General features: G+C 43.4%; 1 protein-coding gene across 2 annotated transcripts in view; it reads right to left on the bottom strand.

Moving 5' to 3' along the window:
• Positions 1 to 24172, bottom strand: part of Iqgap2 (IQ motif containing GTPase activating protein 2) — a 301482-nt gene that overhangs the window by 140924 nt on the left and 136386 nt on the right. For both annotated transcript variants that reach the window (XM_050153835.1, XM_050153834.1), the window contains exons 3-4: positions 13497 to 13653; positions 3326 to 3403 (exon numbers count right to left, since the gene is read on the bottom strand). In XM_050153835.1, coding sequence (XP_050009792.1) covers positions 3326 to 3403; positions 13497 to 13653 — 235 coding nt within the window. The remainder of the gene's footprint in view (positions 1 to 3325; positions 3404 to 13496; positions 13654 to 24172) is intronic.

Raw genomic sequence — 24172 nt, 5'->3', positions numbered from 1 at the left:
GGATTATTTCTGCTTAATAGTACATAAAGTCTGAAGAAAAAAATATCTATACCCCCATCTTTCAGACGGTTACTATTAGCATCCTGGTATGTGGTTACTTCTTACATACATACTTACATACTACATACATACATCTCTCTCACACATATATCTGATTTAAAAACAAATCTTTATGCATGTGTGCAAACCAGTGTGAACACAGTATAAACCTGATGAAAGGACATGCTAGAAGCTGATTATTTTCCATCACGTCCATTCTTCTCTATGCACATAATTTCTGACAAATCCTAATAAGTCGCTCATATTTCTGAACCACAGCCCAACCATTCCCCACAGGAAACATCTACTTGGCTCGCTGTGCTTTCCCTGGTGCTGCAGGGAACACCCTGCATCTGCACTTTCAGGGCACCCGATTCCTCTCCTGGCCGAGCATCTAGACATGGAGTCACCCGATGGGTTGAACCCCAAGGCTTTTACATCCACATCCACACTGCTTTCTCCTAAGCTTGAAGCCTGATAAGAAACAGATTTCTAAGTGGGGTACCAGACTTGATCTTTGAGCTTGAAAAAAAAAATGAATAATTGGGCTTGAAGTTTCTAATATTAAGATAAGCACATCATCGTCACTTGCTTTTAGTTAATATTTTATACAACTTGACATTAAAAGTAAAATTAAATCATGTACCATATGGTAATACTTTGATACTCGAGTGCAATTTTTTTTTTAGTGGACGTTGGAAAAAATGGAGACAAGAGTGTTTCTCGAGCTAACGATGTATGGTATAGTTGCTGCATGCTCAAAGAAACATCTGCAGTCTGGGAGGCCTCAAGGCCCTTTCCAGTTGTCTTGTAACATATTTGCTGTCAAGGTGTCAGCGAGACAAGTGCTCCAGACTCAGAAAACTGAGTTTGGGTTGAAAGCTCTCACAAGTATGGCTCTTGCCTCACACCCCACTATATTGTCAGCCAACTCTCCCCAGGCCCCTTTCTTCACGGAAGAACCTTCTCCATTTACAGGGTCTCCTGGGAAATCCAGACGGAAATGCCTTCTTGCACCAAGGAGGTAGAATCAACAAGTTCATCAACTCCGCATCTCTAGCGTCCACGTGAATCTAGGCACGGACTGAGCATTTAGTACCGGTAAATGAAGGAATTCATGGCGGTGCCCTACAAAGTCAGCTAAGGGCATTGTTTGTTAGTCTCCTGCCCTTGTAAAATTGTCTTCCAGACTTCACGGTGAAAAGTCAATGTTAAAACAACTTGGAAAGGTGCAATCATGTCTTTCACACATCATGAAACTGTCCCAATCAGAAGTTTCTTCACCAAGAAAAACTCTATCTGATGTTCTCTCTTTATTAGTCTTTTTTTTTTTTTAAAAAAAAAACCACCCAAGCCCTCACTTAGCAGTTGATCAGTCAAAATTAATTGATTTTATGTTGCAACCAGTATTCAGAAGGGAGCACCATTTAATGTTTGGGGGGACTAGTTGATTGAAAATGACGGAATGAAATAAATATTGACAATTTCGAAGAAAATGAGGCTGGGGTAAAACAGGTATGAGTAAAAAGATGTTGAAAACATGCCACGATGGGGGTGCAGGGCACTGAATTGAGGGGTCCTCTGAAAGCAGCCATCTCAGCGGCTACCCTATCTCTTTAGTTCCCTGCTTCACATCCGAGGCAAGCGCTTTACCACTGCACTGCATCCCCACCTTCCCAGCTAATCTTTTTAACAGCAAACCTGGCTTAACAATAAACTAATAACACAGGTATTTCTAACTCAACATATTCCTTTGCACCGTGTCTCCAAGATGACATCTTATAAACCATTTCTGTAAAGCAGCTGCATGTAGCCAGCAATGCAAAGGGCTGAGGCCTTAGCAGAGGAAAATGTGATGGGTCTCAAGGACAGGAAACTTAAGTGAGAAGCCAACCCCGAGAGGTTGCTCACCATGTGATTCCAATAATATTCCAATACCACACGGACAAAGATGCTAATGATGGAGAGCATTTAGTGACTGCCAGGGACAACGTGGGGGAGGGATGGAAGATAAAAGCCCCTTTCCCTGCGGAGACTGTGTCTGGGTAGCAGTAGGGGGCACACAAATCCATTCATGGGATGCACTGGCTCCGAACAATATGCTCACTCTTGCAAACAAATGCATTTGAGGAGAATAGGAGCTGAGTAAAGCCAGTGTTCTAGTTCATATTCACACCCCGATGGCAGCTGGTGGGCGGCTCATGCTGATAACCCCACTATTCAGAAGCTGAGGCAGGAGGATTCCACAAGTTTGAGGCCAGCCTGGACTATAAAGTGAATTCCAAGGCAGCCTTAGTTACATAGAGATCCTATCATAAAAAAGAAAATACCCCAATAAAACCCTCGCATTTCTATCTAGCATTGTAGTGCAATTATAAAAATGTCAGTACTGAGGGAAGCTGATTGATGGAGACACAGAGACATACTATTTTTGAAAGTTCCCGTGATTCTAAAATCCTTTCGATATAAAAAAGTTGTCCTATGATTTCCATCAGATGTAAGCTCCTCATTTCCCCCATGTGTCTATTTCTTCTCTCTTTGAATTTACCAAGTGCTGAATGCTTACTGATTGAATTTTATTTGGTCGATCTATTTTAGGAATAACAGCTACAAGCCTCTAACCCTTCCAGATTTAAAGTGATACCAGGATGATTTATAATAATAATTATAAAAAATAAACACACGGGCCAGGGAGATGGCTCAGCAGGTAAAACGCCAGCTGTGCAAGCCTGATGCCCTAAGTTTGATCCCCAGAAACCACATAAGCAGCCATAAAGTGGAAGGCGTCTGTAATTCTGGCACTCTGACGGTGAGATGGGATGTGGAGACAGGAGCATTGCCTGGAAATTCACCAGCCAGCCAGTCTGGAAAATGCAGCGAAGACAAGATGCCTTGCTTCCCAGGGTGGACAGTGAGAGGGGACTCCTGAAAGTGGCCTTTGATCTGCACACACCCTGGCAGATGTGTACCTGTGCATATGCACACAGACACATAAACTAGAGTTAAAAACATCAAATTTTAATAATTTACAGTTGACTATCTGAAGTCAACGATCTGCTAAAGCCAATTCTAACCTGGTGTAATTGAGACACACTTTCACCTATCTGCCCTTCAGCTATACCCCCACTTCATCGTGAGTTTTTGCCATGTGTATCTTTGTGCAGGCCATCCCACGTGCTCAAGCCGGCAGAGGCATGTCTCAGGTGGCCAAGTCAGTTTTAATAGCAAGGCGTTTGTGCACGACTTTTTGTCTTCCCCATGTAGCATCTGCTATGCCAAAGCTTACCTTGGGTAGTCCAATGGCCTCCATAGCTCTCAACCACTGCACGGTGTTATCTGTGTGTCGAAAATGAAGGCCAGATTTCTAATATGATAGGAGAAAGAAAAAAAGGAATATGAGCTCACACAACAAGAAAGTCATCTGCAATATATATTCCATTACCAAAATGCTACTCAATCGTGCTTCTCCAAGAACAGTCATTGATGCTCATATAAAACCAATCCAGACACAATAGAGAGACTAGATGGTACATCAGCAATACCCTGGTTATCTGTGATAGGTTATGCTAGTCTCTGTAGTTCACATTTCAAGGTAATTCTGAACTTGAATTTCGAACACCATGTAATGTCTACCATGTACCCCCGGGTGTTTTGTGGAACATGTATGCACAAGTTCATGCTCACATGGTGTCAAGATATTAGTAATTATGGCTGAGAAGTCTAGCAATTTCAGGTAAACTAGATGGGATTTTCATTTTAAGTTATAATTGTTATTATCCTTGTCTTTTTCTTTTCTGCGAGGCTAGGTCTTGCCATGTTGCTCTCGTGGGCCTGAAACTTGACAGGCTGGCCTCGAACTTGTGGCACTTCTCTAGCCTCTGCCTCCTTCCCGAGTGCTAGAATCACAGTAATGCACTCCCATGTCTCAGCTCTAAACAGGATATTTTAGAAAGCTAAATGCTCTCCCCTCTGTCATGGATGTCTATCTCTACAGGAAACCTGGAAGACATAAAGAGGAAAGCACAAACCATTCAATAATTCAGGGCTAATTTTAGTGTACATTACTCATATTTTAATATTAATCCTGGCCTTGTACAAGAAGTAGATATTCAGCAGAAATGCCACTTGACCTTTTTCTACATAGTAAAAACAGTCTTTCTGTATGCCTCTCATTTTTTCTTTGCAGCACACAAGTCCCAATCATGCTGCTTCACGAACTTATATCAAGTAATGAGACACAAAGAGCCTCAAACTGTCTTGCATTTTTCATTTAATGCATAATAGAATGTTATCTGTTTCACATTAATTGAAACGAGTATGCAAAAAAATAACTATAGCAAGTTTTATCATGTGATTAGTGCTCAATGATAATCACGTTCAACAAGACTGGCTCATTTTGCCTTCCATGAGCTGCCAAAACTGAACAGTCCACTAAATCAAAGGCATTCCCATTGCTGATAAAAATTATAAAACATAAGCAAACTCATACTCAATGAATGCTTAATAAGTCACTATGTGACTGCACAATGAGCTTCAAGTACTTTATGTAAATTATTTCTAATTTTCCAAATACCTCTCAGCGTAATTGCTAGTTAAACTTTTTAAGTATAAGGAAAATCAGGCCAAAAAGATAAAATGAGTTGTCTAAAGTTCATCAGCTATAAGAGGAACCTGGGAGCCATGATGAGGTCTTGGAAACCTCCTGAGTGCCAACACTCTCCCACCTCTGGTGGAGGCGGGGGCATGGGATCTAATGGTTGCTTGGTTATTCTTCAGAAGGAAGAGATCAGGTGTTATAGAATAGCTGGGAGTAGAAAGGAGTGGGGGAGAGGAGAAGAAAGAAGATAAATTAGCTAGAAGGAGGAAAAACAGGGTGTTTCTTTATAACGCAGTCTGAATGTTTGCAGAATTCCAGCAGACCTTAGAAATGAACAATCTGTGGCCACAAGAGAACAAGACAGACACAACCTTTGACCAAGTCTGAACGGAGACAGAACGAGGGTCACCTGCATCCAACTTCACGAAATGGTGTTCTCTCTAACATGGTACATGCCTTTATGGGATACCACTGGCATGGGATGTATTCTACAATCTAGCCCCCATTCAGTCTTCTGTCTTCTTTGAAAGATGACCAAGACTCTAAGTTGATGCCATTTCCTGATAACACCCAAAGAAAACTGATCTGTATGTTCCTAAGTGCATATTAAAATCACCCAGCAGAAGTCCCGATCTGCAGGGTAAGACCATCAATTTGTTCTCCTCCCTGTGGCGTTATGAATGTCCATTTCTTTTCTTGTCCTGATGAGTTAAATGACTTTTGTTAACTTGAAATTATGTTCTGGAGTCAACATTGGTTTGGGCTTCAACAATCCCAAATCATGTATTGAAAAAAACTATTTATCTTTAGTGGTCTTGTTAGGAAAGGAATCTCAGAAAAATTGTAAACCCTACTGTGCCTTCCTTCCTCAGTCTTAAAATGCTTCTGAGATCTGAGCTGGGAAGATTCCAATGAGAACAAAGAGAAAGTCCTTAGCTTCAGAGTCCAGCTGAACATGTAGAGGGCATCAGGTGTTACACTAGGACACTCTATGCTTGGCTGGAGAAATCCCCTCCTCTGTAAAGTCAGCAAAAGGTCTTGGCCTCATATAGAAGGACTGGCTGAAAAAGTGGGTGTTTCCTCAGAGACCCAACAGATTTCAGATTCTTCATCTCAAGCATCCGAGGAACACTGGCTTCAGAACCCTGAGATCCACACTCATTGTTTAATAACCATGCTCCTGTAAGTGGTCTGCAACAATAACTGTCTTAGTCGATGGGTTTGTTTCGATTTTTATGAAAATTCGTTTTCTAAATGGACTTAAAATAATCTCATCCATTGTTGCATTTTTGGAGTCTTTTTTTTAAAAAAAGAAATTACTCCTATATATTAATATGAGATGAAATGACCATGGTTATGGTTATATTTATCCAAGGGATGCTTCAGTCTACCTAATGTCCTTATATTCCATGTGGAACAATATATTCTTTCTTCTAATTTCATATTACAGGTATGTGCTCAATCTCTATTACTGAACGGTTTCACTGCAAACAAATGAAGTGCATCCTGTTTCGATTACATAGATGAGAAATTATGCAAATCCTCTTTGGGTCTAACTTCCTCCCCATTAGAGCCAGATCTACAAGACAGCCCAGAATTTCGACAATTAGTCCACAAATGTATTTTATAGATGATGTAACTGAGGGTACTAATGGGCATGACAGTCTGACGTCATTCATGCTTAACATAACAGCCTGGAGTTAGGGCTCTGTGATGGGCAGCTTTGTCTGATCACCACAGGCTTTAACCACCAGGTAAGAAAGTTTCAATGAGAGATTATCTAGATTATCTGTCTTGGTTCTATTAGTTTGACTCACGGACATGTCTGTAGGGGTCTGACTTGATTAAGTCAAAAGATGTGGGAAGACCCAGTCCACTGTGGGCAGCACCATTCCCTGGGTTTGTGTCCTGGGGAGTGGAGGAGGTGAGCTGAATAGCTGGCGTGTATCTATTCATTTCTTTCCGTTCTTGACTGTGAAGCCCCTGACAGCTTAATGTCCTGCTGGGATAGACTGCAATCTGTAGTTGTGAACTAAACAAATCCTTTCTCCCTAAATTATTTTCGTCATGGTAGAATACCGCATCAACAGAAGCCATTGAAGTAGAACAGGCTCACCTCAGCGCCCTGATTCCAAGTCCAGACACTGTCCATTCTGCTGCTCACAGTGGCCAAGAGCAAGTGTGGCCCTCAGTGAACACATGCCAGCCTGATGGAGGAGGGTCATCTGTCTATCTGTTGCTTTCATTGGTTAATTAATAAAGAAACTGCTTGGCCTGATAGGGCAGAATTTAGATAGGTGGAGTAGACCTAATAGAATGCTGGGAAGAAGGGAAGTAAGGCAGATGTAATAGCTCTCTTCTCCAAGATGGACGCAGGTTAAGATCCTTCCCCATAAGGGTGCTACACAGATTATTGGAAATGGGTTAATCAAGATGTGAGAATTAGCCAGTAAGAGGCTAGAGCTAATGGACCAAGCAGTGTTTAAAAAGAATCCAATTTGTGTGTTGTTATTTTGGGTATAAAGCTAGCCATGCGGGAGCTGGGTGGGAATGCAACGCTGTTCAGCTGTGCACCCATGGCCAAACTTTCCCGAGCCTTCCACAAAGCTCCCTCTCAACGTGGTCTTCCCGTTCTCCACCCTGACCACGCAGGGACGATGTGCTAGTTAAGGACTGTCAATTGGGCAAGACTAGAGTCACCAAAGAGACAAATCTCTGACCATCTCTGAGTTTCTAGCATGGAGTTAATGGCAATGAAAAGACCCCCCCCCCGAATATCCAATGGGCTGAGAGGTGTGGACTGAAGAGAACTGAGAAAGCAAGCTGAGCTCCACACAGTTCTCTCTCTTCTCCTTCCTTCCTGTAGGAGTGTCTCCTGATATCTCGTGCCTATGGCGCCATGACTTCCTGACCGTAATGGACTGGACCCTCAACTGTGAGCCCAAGTAAATCCTTCCTTCAGTTACTATTTAAAATGCATTTTGTGGCAAGGACAAGAAAAATAAGACAAACAGCGTTCTCCTTCTTTCTAATCTCAGGGTAAACTTTCCAATGAAGAAGCTCAGCTCTTACCACTTCCATCTGTCAATCGTGACTATCATGTCTTCTGTCCCGGCTGGTCACAAGTTACAAGTGCACAGTGATAGTCTATCCAGCTACGAGCACCATAATATCAGAACCGCTCTGCCATTATCACCTGGCACAGCGCTGGGCACAGGGGAATGTGCAGAGAAATGAACTCTACTCCGCACAGATTGAATGCCCCTTATCAGATGTCCGTGTGATCTGCAGTGTTTCAGATGTCAAAGCGGTACAAATGCTGGAATATTTGTATAGACATTAGAGCACCTCTACTCCAGAAATCCACATCTAAAATGCTCTGGAGTCCAAAACCCTTGGAGTGTGGCTGCCTCTCAGAGTTTCAGACTTGAGGCCATTTCAGGGTCTAGATTTTCAAGCACGGATATTAAACCTGCCTGTGCTTCTCTCGTAGAACAACTTCATCTTCTTTTCCTGAATTATCATTTTGCTTCTATATTATCATTTTCCTGCATTATAATTTGCTTTCAAATCTTTATACAACACAAGACTCTTATAGGGGAATCTCCGAAATATCAAGTGATGGCACTCAATTCAGCGGTGAGGGGCCAGAGTTCAGCTTATACCAAGTCCCCAAGGCTCCCCAAGGAAGGTCAGACTCTAAGCACATTGAGCAAGTTCCAAGGTGTAACTTGAATATGAAATGTCCCCCCATAGGCCCAGGCATTTGAATTCGTGGTCTCCCGTTGGTGTACCTCTTTGGAAGTGTAGAAGGCATGGCCTTGCTGAAGGAAGTATGCGATTGGGAGTCAGCCTTAAGAGTAAAAAGCCTTGCTATTTCTAGCTCGTTCTTTCTGCTTCATACTTGACATCCAAGATGTGTGCTCTCAGCTCCCTGTTCCTGCTGCCATGTCTAACGCTTGTTGCTATGTCACTGCTCAGCCATCAGGAACTCTTAGGCCTCTGGACCCCGAAGCCAAAGTAAACTATTAAGTTGCCATAGTCATGGTGTTTTCTCACAGCAACAGAAAAGTAACTAATCAAGGAAAGCGCGCGCGCACACACACACACACACACACACACAAGGAAGGCTTCTGGCATACCTGACCCTGTCATGTCGTCCTTCACCTATTTCCCAAGCCCTCCCATGGATCAACTTCTACACGACTTACTCTGGACTGAGCACAGAACAATCTTAAAAAAAATTTACGTGTGTGTGTGTGTGTATGTGTGCGCCCGCACATGTGTTTACATATGTACATGCATGTGTAAGCCACAGCACTTGTTTGGAAGTTAGAGGAAAATTTGAGGGAGCCAGTTTTCTCTTTCCACCACATGAGTTTCAGAGATGAAACTTGGGTCATCAGTTAATACTTGGCAGGAAGTACCTTTACCCACTGAGCCACCTTGCCAGACCGTAAGAGAATCTCATATACTGCAGAGTATCCAAGGAAGACAATAACAGGTGTCATAGCACATACAGCATGGCCATATATCTTAGTAGAGAGGATGGAATTGCCTACGTATGGAGTACTTATGTTTGGAAGGCTCATAGATAGTAGCCAGGACATCTTTCTAACCCTAGATCAGTAAGGCACCAGGTTTCTCGGTTTGTTGCCAGGCAACTATGAAAGCTGCCGAGCCTAATACCGTGTCCTTCGGGAATCGAGGGCCTGATCTACCGTGGAGATGCTGTGTCTAAGAGGAAGACTGTGCTTACAGCTGCAGTGGGAGCCTGCTCTTTGCGAACTCATGGTTTTCCAGATGGTGCACTGAAGCGCCACACCCGTGCTATGGAGCGTCCCTTATGTTTAAACATCCTCATTGTCATCTCACAGTCTAGGGACCCTTGAAGAGACTAGACAGAGGACTCTTGCCCCAAAGGACTCAGGAACAGGAAGATGTGTCATTTACTCATGAAAGTTTGTCTTTCTTTGTCACCGTATCAAAACCAAAACGTCTCTAATGTGAAACTCATGATTACACAGGAAACTACTAAGAATTTCTATCATGAAGAAGCTGCGGGCTCGTTCTGAAACATACTATATTTTCCCTCTAACTCCATACCCGCACCACAGCTGGCAACAGCCTCCTCATTCTGCCCTTGCTCAGCCTTATTTCTGCACAGGGCCTGTCTTCCAGGGGCCTTCTGGGGTTGGAGACAGCCCCCGAGAACACTTTTCTCTCCTACAATGCTTTGTTCACAATATCATCATCTGCCTGTATCCTGTAAATACTCTTTCATAACAAGAGACCCAAGAGACCAACAATGTAGTTGCTCCTGTCCCCATTCTAAGGAGAAACTGACATTCATCTTGATAGTGGGCTCTTTGATGCCTAGAGAAAGTGTCTGATTAAAATATCCCTGAAGCTACTGCCATAAGAGTCCTAAGCAGATACCCAATGTCAAGGTCTATGATGTGCCAGGGAAAAAAGAACCAGTCCTGAGTTGACTCCAGGACTCAAGTCCATGGAGGTTCTGCTTCTAAACTTGAGCCTCACTGCTCACAAAGCCTAAAGGAAACTTCCTCAGTTTCCCCTTCACGTCTGGTACCTAGTCTAGTGACATGGTACTGAGTCACTAACAGGCCTTGATCTTGATAATAATCACTTGACAACAGAGTCTAAAATGTAAGTGCAGGTTCATCTTGTGGATGGGAGCATAGGTTTTCTCCTATGATTCTCTAATTTGTTTTTAAAAAATTTAAACTTGGGTGACTTGCTATTTTAACAGTCTGCCAGGAACCCAGGAACCCAAATGACCTTTGATGAATGCAAACCCTTGCTCCTCACAGCTTTCCAGACATAAGCCTGTGCTAGGTGGCCTGTCTGTCTAAGCCACTGGTTCTCATCAAATGACCCTTTCACAGGGGTTGCATATATTAGCAATTTACATTATAATTCATAACACTAGCAAAATTAGTTATGAAGTAACAATGAAAATAATTTTATGGTTGGGAGTCACCGCAACATGAGGAACTATAAGGTTAAAGGGTCAAAGCATTGGGAAGGTTGAGAACTCTGGTCTAAGCAATGAGCATGGACCCCAAAGAGCTCTGCCATAGGACTCTGTGTTCTATGATTTAGAAGTTATTCAAATAATGATCTGAATCCAATATGTACATTCAAGAATACATGTTAGAATAACAATTATCTTACATAATTTAACCTTTTTAAGAGTCCATTTATAGGGAAAATTTACCATAAGATGTCAAGCATGAGGGGCTATAACAAACTGTTACTTGTGCTTAAAACAAGGAAGTCATTTCATCTAAAATACATTACCCATTCATTTCATTTTCAGCCACGTTCTATATTTTCCCTGAAATTGTAAGAGAAATAATTTTGTTTGTTTGCTTTGGCTTCATTTTTTTTTGAGACAGGGTTTCTTTATGTAATAGGAATTCACTCTGTAGACCAGATTAGCCTTGAATTTACCGAGATCCACCTGCCTCTGCCTCCCAAGTGCTGGGATTAATGGTGTGCACCATTACCATCCAGTGAGAAATAACTTTTAAGGATTGCAGAAAAAATACCAATATAATGAATTAAATGTGGGACTGGGGATACAGCTCAGTATTAGGAGTGCTTGCCAAGCAATACGCAAAGTCTTAGAATTTATCCCTAATAAAGAGAGAGAAGGGATGGGGGGAGGAGAGAAAGAGGCAGGTAACTCTAAATATGGGCTGGAGATGTACCTTAGTGGTTGAGCATTTGCCTAGTATATGTGAGGGCCTAAGTGGGATCCCTACACCACAAACCAACAAAAATCTTAAACTTCCTAAGAGAATAGAGTCAGGCAGGAGCTGGGAAGGCTTGGTGGACAAGCATCAGGACCAGAGTCTGGATCCCCAGAACCTGCATGAACTCCCAACAGGTACAGCACGCTTGAATCCTAGCCCTGGAAAGGAAGAGAGGAGGGATTCCTGGAGCAAGCTGTCGACTGAGGTCAGCAAGTCATCTAGTCAGACTAATCAGAATGGGTGAGTTCTGAGTTCGGCAAGAGCCTGAAGAAAGTGGAGTGACTGAGGTCTGGACATACATGTGCCTCTTATACACCTGCAAACATACACGCATACATGCATGGATACCATACACATAGCCACAAAAAAAAAGAAAAGGAAGATCAAGTTTCCAAGGAGCTTTGAACACTTGATGTTCAGAGAACAAGCTATGGCATCTTCTGTAAGAACAAGCTACGGCATCTTCTGTAACACACGACCACACACATGTTCTAAAGTGGCTCTCACACGTATATCTGTACCATAGCTTTGAGTGCTTGACGTGCAGAGAACAAGTTATGACATCTTCTGTAACAGACCGCCACACACATGTTCTAAAGAGGCTCTTGAGATACATCTGTACTACAGGAAGGAACCTTTCAGCTTGGTGTCTGCAGTCCCCCCTTTTAGTGGGAAAGCTCAAACATAAAAGAGACAGGACAGTGTAGTGATCTCCCACTGTCCATCAGTCAGTTTCCATAGTTACACATTCATGGCCAGTTTTACATCATCTACCCGCCTTTTCCCCAGTGAGCCTAAAAGAAAATAGCATTTGATCTGTAAATCTTTCAATTTCTCTGAGAGAACAAGATTAGTTTTTAATATAAGATTGATATTTACTAGGATTTTGTCTTCCTAACCTTACTCCTCCCATGTTTAAATAAGACTATTTTCCTCTATTGTGTCTATTTTCCTTCCAAGGTAACAGTGATATTTATTTTCTGATTCTCCTTAAATCAGTCATGAAAGAATTCTTAAAACCACTTACATACAAAAAGGTTAGCCTTTTGTTGTTGTTTGTAAAACACCAAATAGAAAAATATTCCTGCCTGACCTTTTAATATCATTTTAACTACATTGACCTAAGTCTTTTCAGGGCCACAAGTTCAAAGAATATTTGTTTCATGAAACTTTTTTAACAACCACATTTTATTAGCATATGTTAATTATATCTACCAAGGCAGTGGTTCTCAACCTGTGGGACACAACCCTTTTGGGGGGTCAACCTACCTTTTCATAGATCTTGCATACAATACTTACATTACAATTCATAACAGTAGAAAACTACAGTTACAAAGTAGCAATGAGATAATTTTATGGTTGGGGGTCGCCACAACATGAAGAACTGTATTAAAGGGTCACAGCATTAGAAGGGTTGAGACCCACTGGATTGAGGGGTTTTGTTACAATATTTTTATAAAATTATATAATATATTTTGATGCTATTCACCCCTATTACCTTCTCTTGCCCCCCCCCCCCCCGATCTCTTCCCTCTTGTCAACCAGCCCCACTTCTATTTCCATGTCTGTTTTTGGTCTGTGACCCTCTGAGTCTAGAGTTACTTCTAGGAGCATGGTGAGGGGCTGGTTAAGGTGATGAGTGATGGACCAGTAGTTACCTCCCAGCAACCGCTAACTGCCTATTTGTCCTCAGGGAGGAGTTGATTGTGAGTATTCACTCCTTCAGGAGAGCTGTAGGACCAGTAAGCGGTGATGGTGGTAAAAAGGAAGCAGGATGCACTTTTACTTTTATAGTCATTGTAACTAATAAAGTCACAAATGACCTCCATGAAGGAATAACAGCGGAAGCTTTGGAAACCCCAAACAGAGGCCTCTCGGCCTTAACCTGGAAACCGAACACATTCTTTCTCAAAGGGCTTTGGCTCCCGGAATGACTGTTAATAGGCTCCAAAGACCTAGGACACCCCCTCCCCAAATCCTTACAGCAACCGTAGGAAGGAAACGGGTAAAGGAGAAGACACACCAAACTTGCATTTTGCGTAAAGTCAAAAGCATTTAGCTCCCAGGTGGTTGGTTACCTTATAACGAGTCTGTTCCACGTCATAGATCTTCTTCTCTGATACCATTTTCGGGGCAAAGAACTTGGCTAGCTTCGCAAGGTAGACTCCGTTCCGGAGCCCTTCTTCCAGTTCAGTGGTTGGTGGCAATTCTTCAACTAAGCAGACTTCCATCCATCTGAAAAGACCATAAAACATTGAAGTGATTCCAGGCAGGTCACATTCTGGAAAAGAGACACACAATGCTTCCCTGTGTGCTGGAGACACTGTGGGAGAAAACAAGCCTCAAGGATCTTTCTGGAAGGGTAGACTTTCTGGGCAGAACAAGGATTCAGGACAGGAGGTGAACAAGAGGGTTTAGTTGAGAGGCACAGAGCTCACTAGTGGGCCAGGGCTTGCCAAGCTCACCTTTGTCTGAACCTCTGCTAATTCCTGTCAGTGTCGGGGGAGTGGGGGGAGGCCAAACCATTTTGTAAAGGTGGAATTAGTGCTGCTGGCATGGACTGCTGGCATGTCATGAAAACTGACTTCGGGCTTATGAGTTGGGCAATTCCTGTGGGAGCTGTGCCTTAGGGAGGGGACAGTCCAGCGTACCACACTCAGTGCAGCTGACTTGGTGCAGAGTGGCCACCAAGGAAGCCAGGACCATGGGAAATTCAGCAAGTGGCTCAGGTTGCTTAAATAATACACAGGAATACATTAAACATACCCACATTTTGGAGGAAGATATATTTCCCACTGCCCTCTAAAAACATTTTTTTTTTAATAGATCAGATTAAATCTCAGGGCACGGTGCCAGTACTTCAGAAAGCAAAGCGCCAAGGTCATTGCTGGCCTGAGGACACACAGTGGGCCAGAGGCCAGGGTAGTTCAAGCTTCACATTGTGCATTGGAAATCCTAATTATGAAGAAAATGCTCCTTCTGTCCCGAGTCACACCTGCCAAGACTCAGCGTTCTCAGCAGAAGAGTCCCCGACTCCACCCCTTCCCCCCCATCACCATTGATCCACAGATAAATACAGCTGTGGGTGTGAGCCCCGGACCTCCACAGGCCTGTTCCTAGAGAATATGGGCACAGCAAGCTCAGATTCCTTCAACACATGGCAGACAGGGAGCACTGTGCTGTGATCCTAACACCCGACTTGACCCAAACTGCAAATGCTGGAAACAGTTGTTCTTCCTGTGGCTCTGAACAGCAGCTTTGAGAAACTTGACAGACTCCTAAGAAGTAAGGAATAATTACTGACTGGTTATTAGACACAGAGAAAATAGAATATATGAAAAAAAATATAAATAAAAACCCTTATTTCAAGAGAAAAATTTCTTAGGCTGATTCCTGCAGCATTTCAAAATATGCATATATATGTATATGTATACTTACACATGAATATGTAAGATAAATTAGCATGTGTGTATATAATAATATACATAATAATTGAGAATACAATGTATTATCAAGGAAAAATAAGAGAACCATGTAGGGATGCATAAAGGGCAGCATGGGGTTATCCCTGGAGTGACCAGGGTAAACTTAAAGATGGGATAAAGACCTGATTTGGCCTACATTGGCAGGCAAGGAAAAAGTGTGCAGCTGAGCTCCGGATAAACCCTAAACATAAAAGCTACCTGGCTGACTCACCGGGAGAAAAGGGAAATGATATATATATATATATCTCACGTTGGGTTCTGGAGGACCTCAAGCATGAGACGTGATGACATCTGTTGCCATAGGAAGCGGGGAGCTCCTGGCAGCTCTACAGAAGAGGCGTGACATGTTGACAGCGGTAATTATAACCAATTAATCCGTATAATAGATGCCCTGGAGACACTGCTGGGGGACTGGGTGAGATGGAGGGAACTGGGAAGGGAAGAAAGGCAGAAACAATTCAAGGAGAGCATGACACAGCCGGGGAGAGCTTCGGAAAGGGGTCAAAGAGGAAGTTCTACTTTTATCAGCCAGGGAGGGGGCACGGCAGGCTCTGTAGTCTCCAACATCTGGCGGGCCTCCTCTCTCCTCTGCTAACGGGATGGGGACAGACCTAAATGATAAAGGCCTCTCTGTCCTGATATCTCAGAGCCCTGTGAAGCTGAAGAGCGGGGAAAGGTGAGAGCAGATGAGAATGTCTTTGCTTTCTACATCTCGTACACACGGTGAACGGGAGATGGTTGTTATATGAACCTTGCTTCATAAACCTGAACCAATATAATGGCCTTAGAAAGGAATGAAAAGAAAGGAAGAAAGTGTCGAGTTTAAAGGAAAAAAAAACCGACTATATTAAGAGCTGCTGTACAAGACCATGTTTGTCAAGCTAGCTTCCCAGCACTGTAACAAAAACCTGGTATAAGCAATTTCCGAAGAGGGAAGGCCTGACCCTGTGATGAATGTCTGCAATCCCAGCTCTTCTGGAGACTGAGACAGAAGGATAGGGAGGAGTTCAAGGCCAGCCTAAGCTACATATGAAAGATCTTGCTTCCAAAATAGAGAGGGGTAGGGTATACAATAAAAATAAAGAAAAGGTTGAATCTGGCTCAGTTTTGGAGATTTCAGTCCACGACTGGGTAGAGCTGTGGGGGGCATGGTGGTAGACTTTTTGTAGGGAACCAGATAGCAATGTCAGAGAGTGTATGATGAAACGAATTGCTCAGCTCAAGGATAGGAAACACAGCAGAGAGACCAAGGGCTACTGTTCCACCATGTCACTCCCTGCTCCCCCTCACACACGCAGCAAAGCTTTTCCAAACACAGGTGCAGAGCATGTCCCCAATGCACCCATTCTGGGAACTGAGCCTTTCATGCATGGGCCTCTGTGGGATATTCTGCATCAAATGTCAGCATCGAGTTTCTAACTTAGATAAGCTAATTAGGGCATGAAGTTATTTCACATCAAAGTACAATCTGTTTCCAACCAATTATGTTTCCAAATAATTACCCCGAAAAATATTGTTTTTCATATAGCAATATATAAGTGCTTCGTAACAACTCGGTAATTGGGGTGCAGAGGGGGTACAATATATTGACAACTGGTAGGTGGAATGCAGGGAGATATGTTGACAGTTGGGAGCAAGGAGAAGAATTCTAAAATAAAACCAACACTAAGTATAATATTTTAGAGTTGAGCTTGCTTAAAAAGGGAGATAATTGCACTTGTTTTGTCTGTTTTTATATGCATGCAGTTGCCTTAAAATACTTATGATATAAAAAACTTAGGTTAGCTACAGCCTTTCAAAATCTAAACATGACAGACTGGGGATGTTGTTCATTTGGTAGAGTGCCTTCCTCTGACGTGGATGGAACCCTGGGTTTGATCTACAGCTCTGGGGTAGGGGGGTTAATGCCTGTAATCTCAGCATTTGGGAGGTGAAGGCAAAAAGATCAGAAGTTCAAAGTCATCCTTGGCTACATAGAGAATTTAATGTAAGCGTGGGATCCATCAGAATCTGCTCTACAACGACAAGAGAGTGGCGGGAGGGGAGGGATGGAGAGAGTGCATGCTAATGTTTATAGCATTAGAGGCTGGGCTAATTTAGCTTTTTCTTTAGAGTCCTTCTATGCCTGGCGACCTGTTTACTCAACCAGCATACATTTGTTTATTGATAATGTCTCTCTGATTTGCCGAGCATCACTTTACCCTGTAGAACCTTTAAAGAGCTGTTTGAGTCCTGGATTTCATGCTTCAAAGGGAATACCACCCAGGCTTCATGTCCAGCCCGGAAAGAGGAGCTGGGGTTACCCATGGCAGATGAGTTTTAGCATTCTTTTTGAATCCTGATAATGTTCCGAGAAAACTTAGCTTTTCTGAAGTTCCTTAGACCCCCAAGGACACATAGCTGGAACATGAAGCAACTTGATAAAGTGGCCAAGGACTTTTGCTAGTGTTATCTCCTACTTTGAACTTCCCTGAACTCACCAACAGAAGAGTGTGCCCTACAGTTCAGGCCCACAGCTTATTAACATGTGTTAACAAGACATTCCCAGCTTCGTCCATGGCAGAAGTCAAGAGTGTCATGCCTTGGAAACACCGTGTGCTATGCTCCCAGCATAAGGTCAGAATGCTACATCACTGTTGGAGTGAACAGGTTCCTGCAGGTTCATCTACTTGCTCAGTCTCCATCCGCCACACTTGGTAACAGGCATGGTGAATGGCCCAGGCTACCTCTTGAGGGAGCAAAAGCGACAAGATAGAGGCTGGCTATTGTGAGGCTGAGAGACTCTCTAAAGGAGTGCCCAGTAGGAACTGCCACAAACCTACATATCTCAGCTCCTCTGGCAGGATACAGCTAGGAAACAGCCACCAGCCAGGGCACGATCAATCCATGAGACCCTTCGACTGGGACAAGTGGCAGGCCTTGCCGACAGAATCACTAGTTAGCTTGGGTACCTGAGAGTGATCTAAAAGTATTGAAATACTTCATGAAGAAGTAGGAACTGGGACATGAACATTTCTAAAGAACGCATGCCATCTTGGGGTGGACATCCTAGAGATCTATCTCTTTAAAGTGTGTAGATGAGAACTGCATGCACAGACACAATGTTGTTCAACCCAAAGGTTAGGGGACAGCTATTCATAGTCCAGGGTCTATATCCCAGCTCACTGTAAAAGGGTAGGGCTGGGGTGTGACATACAGGGTGAGGGAAATGATGGGTACCCACCCATCCATGGAGGTTTTTTTGAAATACAATGTTTTAATTAATTACTTAAGAATTTTATACATGCATACAATGTATCTTGATCAAACCCACACTTCATTTCCTCCCCTAACTTTTCCTGGATCCATCCCTTGCTTCCCTACCCTCTCCCAACTTCCTTTGCTGAGTAATTCGAATGTGAGACCTATCACATATTATCTACCTGTTCTTTGGTTTGTGGACAATGGTTCTCATCTTTCCATGTTTTGGCCATTATGAGCTAATACTGCTCAAAACATTACTAAACGTGTTGTCATCAGGACACAGGGTCTCATTCCTCTTGTGTATTTACTTGAGTAGAATTGCTAGGTCATATGGTATGATGGTTGATCTCAACTGACAGCTTGGTAGGGTTAAGAATCACCGTAGAAACACATCTCTGAGTGTGTTCCTAAGGAATTATCTAGATCAGGTTAACTGAGGTAGGAAAACCCACCCTCAGTGTAGGCATTACCAATCCATGGGCTGCAGTCTCAGACTGAATGAAAAAGAAGAAATAGTAGAAGATGAGCATTCCCCACTTCCTGGGTGGGACACAATGTGTCCAGCCACCTCCTGCACCTGCCACCAGACCTCCCTGCCATCTTACATCATATCTCTGGGAACTTTAAGTCCTCAAGACTTTTCTTTACAGCACTTTTCTCACAGTGACAAGACAAGCAACTAATGTATAGAGTGGCTGCATGTTTATCTTTTAGGGTCTTATGCCTGTTTTCTAAAGCAGCTAGACATGGCAGCAGGAGGACCTAGGATTCTCTTGGATATGGATACAGTTACCTCAGCATCATATGTGAAAAAGATTACTTCTGTCGAATTGTCTTGGTACCCTCTGGACAGGTCACTTATCTGTAAGAGCAGTGTTTGTTTCTATCCTCAGTCCATCGGCAGTGGTATATCAAGTCTGTGGTTTGTGTATGGACAGTACATAAAGCTGGTAAATAATCAATTTGCCCAGACTTCCTGTGCTATTGAGAAGTGGTATCAAACTTGGCTCAGACACCCACAGCATTGAAACCAGAACTGACTTGCCTCCTTTCTGTTGCCTCTGACTTCCCTGGGCGTACCTGCTCTTTCTGTTGATTTCTTTTACTGGCCCAAAGCAGTAATGTGTGAACATCTCATCTCAAAACACAGGGTAAAGCCAGGCATGGTAGTGCACGCCTTTAGTCCCAGCATTCGGGAAGGGAGACAGAGGCGGGAGGACTTCTGTGAGTTTGAGGCCAGCCTGGTCTTTACATTGAGTTTTAGGGCAGCAAGGGCTACACAGTGAGACCCTGTCTTAAAAAACAACAACTACATAAACTAAGAACAAAACCCAAAACAACTCCCACAATCCATATGTGTTGAAGCTACTTCTTATGAACACCAGAAGGCTACTGGTTCCTTCTTCCAGCTGTGTTCCCTGTGTTTGCTGCCCCTCGGGGAAACCCCAAGTCACCTCCCAGCACAGAGGAGCAAGGACAAAGGGCAGCAAGAGGACCTCTCTGGCTGTCATTCCAAAAGAGGTTTTGGAGTTTGCCTTGTTGCTGGAAGCAGCTCCGGGTGCTCATATGCAGCCATTGCTCACGCAGGTGAGAGCAGAGGAAGGTTCTAGAAGAGCGGTGGGGGCAAGTCAGGAGATGGAAAGAAGAGAAAGGAAAAGGTTTTCCTGCTTCCTGTTAAGGACAAAAGACAAAAACGAGCAAGCAAGCAAACAAACAAACCAAAAATAAAAACACCACTATCATTTTGTCTTGCAAGAGACAAAAACAAAGAAATAAACCAAACAAAAAGCAACCTACAAAAATCCAGGGGTAAAGAGTCTATCCTTCTGCACTGGCTGTGCCTTGAACAGTACATGGAAGAGGCTGAGACATTTGCTATGGTTTCTACTCAGGAAATCGGAGACCTACAAATCTTGGTCTGTCTCATGCAGCAGTGGGCGAAATAAATGTCCCTAAGGTAGGACTGCTGGACAAAAACAGAAAATGCATTTTTCCCCTGCAAAACCCCTATTTCATGAAGTACCTTTTTCTATGAACTTTTAAGAGTCTCAAGTCTATTTCTCTCCCATTGTTTAGGAAGAGAAAAAGCAGCATGTGGAACATTTTCTTCAGAAAGAACACTAAAAGCTCTCTTCTTTGCTGTTATACTTAAAATAATTGGTCACTCTACCTTTTGTGCCCACGGGAAGCAAAAACATCAAAAATACAAAATTATGGTCCCATGGCAAACCTTCTTATTAGCTGCTGGCCAGTGTGCAGCTGCCAACACAATCCTGTCAGCATTATTAGCTCAGAGGAATGTGGGTGTAAGAAAACAACTGAACTCGGGGCACCCACGGGGCACCTTCCTACTCTCTTAAAAACTTGCTCAGTTCATTATAAGAAAGTGACATAAATCCAGTTATTTTCTTTAAAACATAGGTACACAAATACCATGAAAAGAACCCACAGGGCTGCTGTGGTGGGACATGCCTGCAAACCCAGTTCCCTCAAGCCCAAGGCAGGAAGATCTCAAGTTTGAGGTCAACCAGGTCTACAACAGAGAAATCATATTCAAGTTTAAAAAAAAAGAACAAATATACAACTCTAGTGTCTATGAAGAATAGACTAGGCTTTTGGAAAATGACTGAGCAGAATTTGTTGAATTTGACAAACCTTTCCCAACTCTGTACCACGGAACACTGGCTTAGTTAGATGCTAATAGAGACAGCAGTAGACATACAGGTATAAAGGGTATGAAGGTAAGGTCTCAGAGGCACATGAAGAAGGATATTGGACACTGAATAAAGGCGGCCTTCATTATCAACTGGCAAAGCACCAGCCTGGTATTTTGTGTAAGGTAGCATTTCTGTGTTATGACCTTGAATGTTCAGTTGAGGAGAGGGTTAAGTATTGACATCACAGCCGGGGTTCTCATTTAGAATAGGAACAAAGGAGAAGAAATGAAAAATAAAGTGAAAGAAAGAATTGCTAATCCAATTCTAAACTAAAGAGAAGGCGAAGATTTGAAAAGACTGTAGCCAGCCATAGTTGCAAAAGATGTTAGGGAGTTCTGGAAAGCAGTGGTGTGCTTAGACACGGACAGTCATTGCATAGAAAGATGACCGGCTGAACAGCAGACACCAACAGAAGCATTACCAGCTTGAACCAAAGGCCACAGAGACAGGACAACATTGAAAGAAAAGGCGTCACTTCCTGTGAGGGGACAGTCAGAGCTTCTGACTGCGAACAGACTTGATATGAGGCTTGGGCTCCTCGCTCATGAAGGCTGGGGGATGAGGCTGTCTCTCCCTTGTTTCTGCTGCCACCCAGGGCCTTGAACAGGCGCTGCTCTGCCAGCCACTGGAAGACAGAGCATCAGGCTATCCTCACTCAAGCCTTAGACTTAACGTAACCCACCCTGTGAGGTTTGTGACTTCCTCTGGATCCATGACCTTTGTCTTCTCTCTCCTTTGTGGAAAGGAAAGGGAATGCCGTCTTCTACCTGTCTCGTAACTGCATTTTTGAGACAGATAACTCACCGGGTTTTATAACTTTAATGGGGTTTATAAAGAGAACTTTTTTTTTTTGCCTCAAGAGGAATCATTAAAGTGTCACCTTCCCTTGATTTAGATGATATTGAGGTGAGGTTTGAGATTTAGCTGATTTTACAATGGTTTGAGACTTAGGTGAAGTAGACATGGTGGCTCACCCCGAACATTCCACAACTCAGCAGGCTGAAACCTAGAAGAAAGCTGAGTTCAGGGCCAGCCTTGGCTATATAAGTGAGTTCCTGTTTCAAAGACAAACAAGCTTGGTGGGTGAGATGTGAGTCAATGCATTTATTCTTAAAGATTTATTTATTTTTATTTTATGAGTGTTTTGCTGGTATGTGTGTGCATCACTCACGTGCCTGTTATCCGTGGAGGCCAGGAGAGGGCACTGGAGCCCCTGGAACTGGAGTTATGAACTGTCGTGAGCTGCTGTGTGGGTGCTGGGAGCTGAACTGGGTCCTCTGTGAGAGCATTAAGTCTCTGCACCCCTGAGCCAGGCGTCAACCACATGATTAATGCACACAGTTCTTGAGGGTGTCTATGAGTACCTCTTCCAAATCATACGTTGAAGTCCTAATGTCTGGTATCTCAAAGTGTGACTATATTTGGAGACAGAGTCTTTAAAGAGATAATTAAATTAAATTAAATTAAAATGAGGCCTTGTTTGGGTCCTAATCTAATCTGTCTGATGTCTAATAAGAAGGGGGATTCAGGACGATCACGTGGAGAGAAGGAGAGAGTCCTCAGAAGAAACCAACTGCACAGGCAGCACACTGCGGTCTTGGATCTCCAGCCCTGTTTTAAGCACAAAATCCACGCAGGTTTCACTACACCTTCTGCATGTAGCTTACAGGTAATTTCGAGTGTGCCTGGATTTTAATTGTGACTAATACATGAGGAGGGTGGGGCTTTCCCATTTGTGGCAATCACACCAGAGCTTGAAAAGTTTTAGGCTTTGGAGTGTTCCACATTTTTGATTAAGGGTTTTGGGTTCTTTGTTGGACTTTGTCACTCAGAGTGCAACTCTGTGAGGACCTTGTTTGTCTTGAGAGGCACACAACACAAACTCCAGAGTAAGATACATTAGATTAGACCCACGCTCTGCCGCTTATGAGTATGTGTCCCCTGGCCAACACCCGAGTCTCAGTTCCTCACGTGCAACATGGGGATAACAATGGGGTTGATGTGAGTTTATTGGCTCCCAGTGCACGGGAGTGCCACCAGTGGCAGCTAGTCCAGCTTGTCAAACCCTAGGACCTTCCTCTGCCCAGCTGCCGGCCCTGCCAGACAGACTCCAGGTAGCAATTGGGCTAGTAAATGACTTAGTCAAACCGCTCCTTTACCACAGCCTGCCCATCCCTAGCGAATGCACTCCTCCCTACTTATTCAATTGCCCATACAAATTATAGACTTCACCAGCAATTAGTAGGGCAATGCAAATATTTGCATATGTTTGTGACAGCCGGGTTTTCTCTAGAATGAGCCAATTGCAGTAGGGTAATGCCAACTGCCAACAAGTGCCATCCACAGTTACTTAGCAAACTGGCTAACGCTTAGCAGGTAGTTGGCACTTACAGGGCACATTCTTATACCAGCTCAAGAAGAAGAGAGAGGCTTCTGGAGCCCAGTAAGCAGTGGGGCCATGATTTAAATTCAGGCTGTCACCTCTGCAGGACACATCTCCGCCATACTCCACTCGGTTCTGACAAATCGTTTAAGATTAATGTGGCTTAAGCTCACTCTCACTGGTTATTAAGAAATAAACCAGTGATTAAGCAGAAACTCACAGTGAAGCCCTGTCTAAATGATTCACATCTAAACGTCACTCTCCTCAAGCAAGGTGTTCCTGCGCTTTAATACGATGTTAAGTTGAACACACTTATTTGTGACTAGCGGAGGCTTCTAGAATAGCGGTTCTCAACCTACGGGTCACAACCCCTTTGAGGGTCAAACAACCTTTCACAGCGATTGCATATCAGATATCCTAAATATATGATACATTTGCATTATGATTCATAACAGTAGCAAAATCACAGTTATAAAGTAGGAACAAAAATAATTTTATAGATGGGGGTCCTCACACCATAAGGAACTGTATTAAAGGGTTGCAGAACTAGGGAGATTGAGAACTATTGCTCTAGAACCCTCTGTGGGATACTATAAATATGCACTGGACTTTGGGTGCCTGAAAAGCTGCCTTCAGACATGGTTCTGCAGTTCTGTCATGCTCCTTATGGTTTGCAACAATCTCCCCTGGCCCCATCACCCCCTTTCAGAATTAGGGTACAATACAGCTACATCCCAGAGCTGTCATGAAAATGGAGAGAGATACCACATATGTAACCAGCTTGCAACAGGTACTTAAGAGACAGTCATTCCCCAGAAATACACAGGAAGAAGGAAGCTGAGCTTATCTAAAAGTGGGATGCTCCAAAGGACCTCCTACACTGCCCTCCACGGCGCAACCTGACCACAGGTCCCTCAAATCTATGA

The sequence above is a fragment of the Alexandromys fortis genome, unplaced genomic scaffold (genome assembly GCF_014885135.2).
Source record: "Alexandromys fortis isolate MF-2015 unplaced genomic scaffold, M_Fortis_MF-2015_v1.1 scaffold_79, whole genome shotgun sequence".
NCBI classification, from domain to species: domain Eukaryota; kingdom Metazoa; phylum Chordata; class Mammalia; order Rodentia; family Cricetidae; genus Alexandromys; species Alexandromys fortis.
This window is presented reverse-complemented; position numbering and strand designations above follow the sequence as displayed.